Source organism: Penaeus vannamei, chromosome 42, assembly GCF_042767895.1.
Source record: "Penaeus vannamei isolate JL-2024 chromosome 42, ASM4276789v1, whole genome shotgun sequence".
Taxonomy (NCBI): Eukaryota; Metazoa; Arthropoda; class Malacostraca; order Decapoda; family Penaeidae; genus Penaeus; species Penaeus vannamei.
The window spans coordinates 6,763,997-6,771,496 of record NC_091590.1 but is presented as its reverse complement, the minus strand read 5'-3'; the positions used below and the strand labels follow the sequence as shown (position 1 = coordinate 6,771,496).

The 7,500-nt window shown below is 39.5% G+C and overlaps 1 protein-coding gene across 1 annotated transcript in view; it reads right to left on the bottom strand.

Moving 5' to 3' along the window:
• The window catches only part of sei (seizure), a 164,520-nt gene that overhangs the window by 93,462 nt on the left and 63,558 nt on the right, over window positions 1-7,500 (bottom strand). The window contains exon 4 of the mRNA XM_070118775.1: window positions 1,001-1,173. Within this exon, the coding sequence (XP_069974876.1) occupies window positions 1,001-1,173 (173 nt within the window). The remainder of the gene's footprint in view (window positions 1-1,000; window positions 1,174-7,500) is intronic.

Below are 7,500 nucleotides of genomic sequence, written 5' to 3'. Positions count from 1 at the left end.
CACATATATACTGGTATTTTATTGGAATGAATGGGATTTTTAGATTCATAAGTTGGAATGATCTGAATAATAATACCACACATACTAAAAAAATATTGTCTGGCAAAGTGGAAAATATTCACCATGAAGAATCTAATGAAAGGATTTCCCAGAGCCGAAAATATACACATTTCTGAAATTATACACATTTCTGAAATTTATTACTATCCTTATTTTTTTTTACATCTCTCTGTGAAAGTACGAAATATATAGGAAATACCGGAAAAAATCTAGAATAAACTGCCCCGCGGAACTGCATTAAACTAATTTTAAAACAGAATTAAAATACAGAACACACGGACCAACACAGTGCTATGTTTCTACGCGACGAAGAAACTGACATTATTACAACCCGGTTTTAGGCAACACGCAAGTTTGCTTAATCGTCAACAATCATCAAACACGGATCAAACGAATACAAGTAGCTATATTAATTACTGATAATATAATAAATAATTGCGTTTTGATTAAGATATAACGGCATCTAGAGACATTAAGCGTGAGAGGCGTTTGTCCACAGTAGCAACAGTAAATAAGTTAGAGGATAATTGGCAACTGCGACTGTTAATTGACTACAGCATTATCGGCGGAAAAAGGCGTTGACATTAGCGATGCAGGAAATGGTTATGAAAGTAAAATAAAAGGAAGAAAGAGATACTTGAAGATAACTGCATATAAAGCTTATGCTTCATATTTGACCAACACTTGTTTCGTATTGAAAGTGAAGCCGTTTTTTTATATCGTCTTGTGTGTACGGGTCTGACCCCCTTATTGTGAACATGAAATACACACTATCTCATCATCGATTCTGACGCGATGCCGTAAGTCACAAGCCAGACTAAACAAAGAATTCCCCTCCCCAAAAAAAGACAATAAATTTAATCCCCTTCCAGAAAAAAGACAAAATTGCGAGACGCCCCCAGACTCGCTCCACGTTCCCCCCAAAACACAGCTGACTTACATCCGGGTTGACCAGCAGGAGGTCGAAGGGAATTGCAGCCACGACATCGATGAGGAACCACCCCCTCAGGTAGTGTAGGGCGATCTTCCCCGGATGAGAGACCACCTCGTCGTTGTGGTTGACGTAAGTCGTACGGAAGTTGATCACAATGTCAACCATGAACATGATGTCAACTGCAGGAAAGATTGAGGGTAGAATTAGATCAGGGTTGAAGGGAAGCAAAAAGATTAAGAATAACGGATATTTCTTCCATCTGTCTATATTGTTGTCTCTGTTTATGTCTTTTGTGGCATGTATTCCTTCTAAATGATAAATAAATCTTAAACATAATCTGAATTAACTAAATGCTAGTCAGGTTTATCAAATAAAAAAGTTAGACCAAAATTGTTTTTACTATCACCACGACCTGTTATTATGATCATTATCACCACCATCATCATCATTATCTTATTTACCTATTCTCCCATTTTCGCGATGATGAAAACCATTTTAATCATTATAGGCCTTCCTTCTTCACTGCCTTAATCATTATAGGCCTACCTTCTTCACTGCCTTAATCTTTATAGGCCTCCCTTCTTCACTGCTTTAATCATTATAGGCCTACCTTCTTCACTGCCTTAATCATTATAGGCCTACCTTCTTCACTGCCTTAATCTTTATAGGCCTCCCTTCTTCACTGCCTTAATTATCGGCCTACCTTCACTGCCTTAGTCATTATAGGCCTAAATAGCATTTCAAATCATCCACTTGATCCATCTCTGACTCAACCACAACTGTACCCAACTCTGCCCAAACACAAACGATCAAACAAGGCGTTAATTAGAAGACCAATACAAACAAAAATACCTCCGATGTAGAGTACCAATGTAAACATAAGATAATTCTCTTTGTTGTGGTAATGAGAAGGGATCGAGCACTGGAATTATCTTCGTATTGCAAACCGTGTAAGAAGACTTGGTATCTAAGGCAGTGGTATCTCACATGCCTTATTTACACCCAGAACAACAGCAACAACAACAACAAAAAGAACAACGAGAACAAGGACATAGGAGAATTTCAATTAGCGAATGAATCGAAAAGTTAAATGAAGATGATAAATATCACTTTAAAATCTCTTCCAAAAGGAATTATGTAACCCAAACGAATGTGGTGAAAATGGTACAGTAACACGTTTCCTGAACCTTTGCATCTGAAACCCAAGAAAACATCCCTAATTCACGATCGAAGCATAAAGAACAAGATGATCCGTTTTCTGTCATTTTTAACAGATGTTTTGATGTCCTAAAGCCATTTTTATCTGCCACGCGCTCGTTTAACCGCTCTTCTAAATTTTGCGTGTGATATGATACACGAACATGACTTGTTTCTTTGGTGAGTGACGCGCCCCGGGGCTTCGTGATTAGTGGGTCTTGCCAAAATTATTGAATAATTACTGGATTAATGAAATAAGTGTTTCGACGGCATGTGCTATCTTTATATATCCGTGTGTGTGTGTGTGTGTGTGTGTGTGTGTGTGTGTGTGTGTGTGTGTGTGTGTGTGTGTGTGTGTGTGTGTGTGTGTGTGTGTGGACGCGTACGTCCGTGTGTGTGTGGACGCGTACGTCCGTGTGTGTGTGTGGACGCGTACGTCCGTGTGTGTGTGTGTGGACGCGTACGTCCGTGTGTGTGTGTGGACGCGTACGTCCGTGTGTGTGTGTGTGGACGCGTATGTCCGTGTGTGTGTGTGGACGCGTACGTCCGTGTGTGTGTGTGGACGCGTACGTCCGTGTGTGTGTGTGGACGCGTACGTCCGTGTGTGTGTGTGGACGCGTACGTCCGTATGTGTGTGTGGACGCGTACGTCCGTGTGTGTGTGGACGCGTACGTCCGTGTATGTGTTTGTGTATGTGTGTGCGTGCGTGTGCGTGTATGTGTGTTTGTGTCTGTGTGCACGCGCGTATGAGTGTTTGTATGTGTGTGTGTGTTTACGGGTATGTGTACCCATGTGTATATTTGTATCCCCCCCTCCTGACCGCGCGAGATGGGATCGTGTTCAGCGCCTCTCGTAACCATTTTGCCATTTTGATATTGCAGTCGCACGTATCCCTTGACCTATCCAATAGCCGTCCGAATGCCTTTGCAATGACACCGGCTGTCATGTGTAGCCAATAACCAATACGCAAGTAGTTTGAATACAGATTGCAAGAATAACCGTGGAAATTCGGACTCGGAAATGTTAAATTCGCACAACCGCTGTAATTATCACGGGTATGAAGGACATTTATGAATGCTGGTGTAAAATTTTATAACCCGCAGCTGTATTTTTATTGATGTATTGATTCTGTGCTGATATATACATCATTTTATAATACAGGGCCCGGTTTTTAAAACTATTTTTACTAGCAATTACTGTCGTCAAAAAGATGAGATCCACCTCAAAAAAAGAGAAAAAGAAAAAGTGATACGTTTCAGAAGAATGAAAAAATAGCCTGTGGCAACTTAGCGCACGTTCTTTTTTCATATCAACGTTACAGTTTGTAATAAAACTCTTCGCCTTTAAGCGAAATGCTCACAAGGGTGAAAATTGAATGAAAGACAACGAACAGCCAAACCGCACGTTCGGAAAGGCTAGGGGGGGGGGGGGGATATGCTGATGCAGTTCAGTTTTCCGTTATTTTTTGAATTCCATGAATCGCTGAAGGTACCATATGGGTGTGGGAAAATAGGTGCGCTTTCATCAACTTTAATAACAATAATAATAATAATAAAATGCGGAAGACACACGAAAAAAAGACAACTTTAAGAAAATAACGAATGAAAATGAACAATGCTACAATACCGTGAATCGTTCTCACAACCCTTTTTATATTTGTCACAAAGAAAATGCAATGATTTTTTTTGGGAAACGCTTATTTCACGAAAAAAAAGGAAAATAAGGTCAGTGGAAAGTCCGTCAATTGAGAGAAAAATTTCGTCGAATGATTAAGATCTTTTGGCGAATTGAACGGTGAACAGAGGGCGTGACTGGGAGGTGGAATAGAGGTTAGTAAGTGGATAAGGTGGAAGGGAAGTGGATGGGAAGTTCGTTGGGTTTAGAGAGGACACCTTGAGCGAAAAGTTTATTTTTTCCAGAATGATTAAACGTCTTTGGCAGAATGAAACGTTGCGAACACGTCACTTAAAGAGAGAAAAAGGAAAAAAAGTTTTCGCTGAATGACTAAATTTAGACTTCGTAGTTGCAGATTGCACAGAGGTTGCAGAGTCCACGGTAAGGAGAGTGTGGAAAAGAGACGCGATGGAACAAGATTAAAGCCAGAGCTGGGGTGGGGCGTTGCGGCGTGCAATATTTCAGCGCTGCAGCAAACCGGAAAATTTCATGATTCATTCATTTGTTAATCCAACTAAGGTCAAAGGACAGATAAAGATTAATTAACCGTAGTAAGAGAATTAAAAAGAGTTGTGACTGACATGTGTCCTGTTTAGCATCACTGGATGATATGTTTGTAAAGGCAAAATACTGGCGCGCCACACGCACGCACGCACGCACGCACATACACACACAAACACACACACTCAAAAAAAAAAAAAAAAAAACTCACAAAAAACACACACACTCACAAAAAACACACACACACACTCACAAAACACACACACACACACACACACACACACACACACACACACACACACACACACATATATATATATATATATATATATATATATATATATATATATATATATATATATATATCAAATATTTCAGCAGCAGTGAAGTGTCCTTTTTATACGTTAAAGACAAAAAGGGAAAAGGGTACAGAGAGGGGAGAAAGAGAAGGAAAGGAAAGAGAAAACGAGGGAACAAGAAAAAAAAGATAATAGGATAAAGGAAAGGGTATTGCAATAAGGAAATAAAAGTGTGGGGGGGAAAGGAGAAAAAACGTAAGTGCAGGAGTCAGGGCTAACAGGAGAGAGAGAGAGAGAGAGAGAGAGAGAGAGAGAGAGAGAGAGAGAGAGAGAGAGAGAGAGAGAGAGAGAGAGAGAGAGAGAGAGAGAAAGAAAGAAAGAAAGAAAGAAAGAAAGAAAGAAAGAAAGAAAGATAGAGAAAGACAGACAGACAGACAGACAGATACGAACACAAAAACAAACAAACAAAAAAAGAAGGAGAAAGAGAATGAAAATGAGAAAAAAAGGAACATTTATACAGAGAGAGAGGCTGGCAGAGAGAAGACAGAGAAGCGGGGAAGGAGAGCAATGCAAAAGCAACGTTGCATGGCTTCTTCCTCAGCTCTTAGTCGACTGGCCAGCAACATGACGTGAGATTCGTTCCTTCTCTTTCTCTTCGTTGACGACCACATAACCATTGGTATGAGTTCATCATTATCGTTATTATATTGAGTATTACCATTACTGTTATAATATTGAATGTTATTACTGCTATCATACTGAACATTACCACAACTGTTATTATGTTTGAATATTATCATTACTGCTATTATACTGAATAATTAATTATTTTCAACATCATCATTATTATAGATCATCATTATCATCACTCATTTATTACCGTTTTGTTTTGTCACTATCATCATAATCATTACCATTATTGTTTTTATTAATCTCTAATTATTATTCTCATTGTTCAATTACTATTATCCTTAATATTATTATCAATATCATTATCATTTTGGAATCTTCACTACTATCACACAATTGGTGGTACATTAACATATATTCTTTATTTCCTCAACGATATATTGTATCCTAATATCCTTTTCCGAATTTCCTAGTGTTATTCGGGAGAAGTCAACAATTGGAAAAGTAACTACCACAAAGGCACAGAAAAAATAACAAAAACACATCACTGATTTATCAACTTCATTCTTACTGACTACGATTACGTGTCTATTCCTTGCTGAACTCGACCTTAACGACACTAACCTCCCCCCCCCCCCCAAACCCCCTGGGCCTTAACCTCTCCCCCGCCGATATGCAAATATTCCTTAATGAACTTCACAAAAGGTACTGAACCCACCCCCTCCCTTTCTCCACTCCCCCCCCCCCCCCCCCTCCCCGATATGTTACTCTCCTTCTACAACTCTATCTGGCCTGGGTTAATAGGCAATTCCATTAGCTCGTTAATAAGCAATTTCTAACGATCCGGGAAGGGACTGAGATAAACCCGCACTCGTTTGGTTGTTATCATTAGGTGAACGATATAATTATAGTCGTATCTTTTTCCGATAACGAAATCGATTCGTATTTTCTCACACCCACGCGGTGAGAAAGAACGTGGACTGAGAGCAGCAGATTGGGCGGTTCTTCCCACCTCCGAAAGTAGCAAAAAGTCGCTAAATTAACTAATTTTCCCATTCTGGTCTGACTGGAGGAAAGATTCTCTGGGTCTGTTCTTAGTGGAGGAAAGATTCTCTGATTCTTTTCTTGGAGGAAAGATTCTCTGAGTCTGTTCTGACTGGAGGAAATATTTTATGATTCTTTTCTAACTGAGAGAAAGAATCTTTTACTGTTCTCCGACTGTTCTAACTGGAGGAAAGATTCCCTGATTCTGTTCTAACTGGAGGAAAGATTCCCTGATTCTGTTCTAACTGGAGGAAAGATTCCCTGATTCTGTTCTAACTGGAGGAAAGATTCTCTGACTGTTCTAACTGAAGGAAAGAATATTTTACTGTTCTGACTGGAGGAAAGAATCTTTTACTGTTCAAACTGGAGGAAAGATTCCCTGATTCTGTTCTTGGAGGAAAGATTCTCTGATTCTATTCTAACCAGAGGAAAGATTCTCCGATTCTCTACTAAGAGAAATGGAAAGAGATCTGAAAGGTACTAATATTCTGACCCCTACGTCTCTCTTGAAAAGGCGCCAAAAACGTCGCCAAATCTAGCGAAAAAAAATCGCTAAACTAGCAATTTTGCAGAAGAAGGTCATTATTTTCACCTCTGAGATTCGTTGCGCGTAATGCTGAGGTTTGAAAAGGCTTTATCAAATACAATAAAGCTTATACTGTTATCTCTGCGCCTTGCATTTTGTAGGTAATTGTATGTATTCTGTTGTCATTCAAACTCCTTTCCTTTTTGGTCTTTTATCCAATTTGTATTTTCGTGTTTTGGTTACAATTTTAATTATCAATGTGATCGTATGTACACCTAACGCGCATGGATTCATATATATATATATATATATATATATATATATATATATATATATATATATATATATATATATATATATATATAACTTTTTCTCTATCTGTCTCACTTCTTCCACCTCTTCTCCCTGCCTCCTTCCCTCTCCCTCTCTTTCTCTCTCTTAATTTTCCTACCTCTCTCCCTCCTACTCCCTTCCCCTCGACTCCGCTTCCTTCACCTCTCTCTCCTCCACTCCCCCCATTCCCCCACTCCCGCTACCCTCCCTATCCCCTCCCCCTCCTCCTCCCCTACCTCTCTCTCTCCTCCGCTCTCTCAAGGTTTATATAAATCTTGGGTCTCCTTCCTGACACTGCAGTC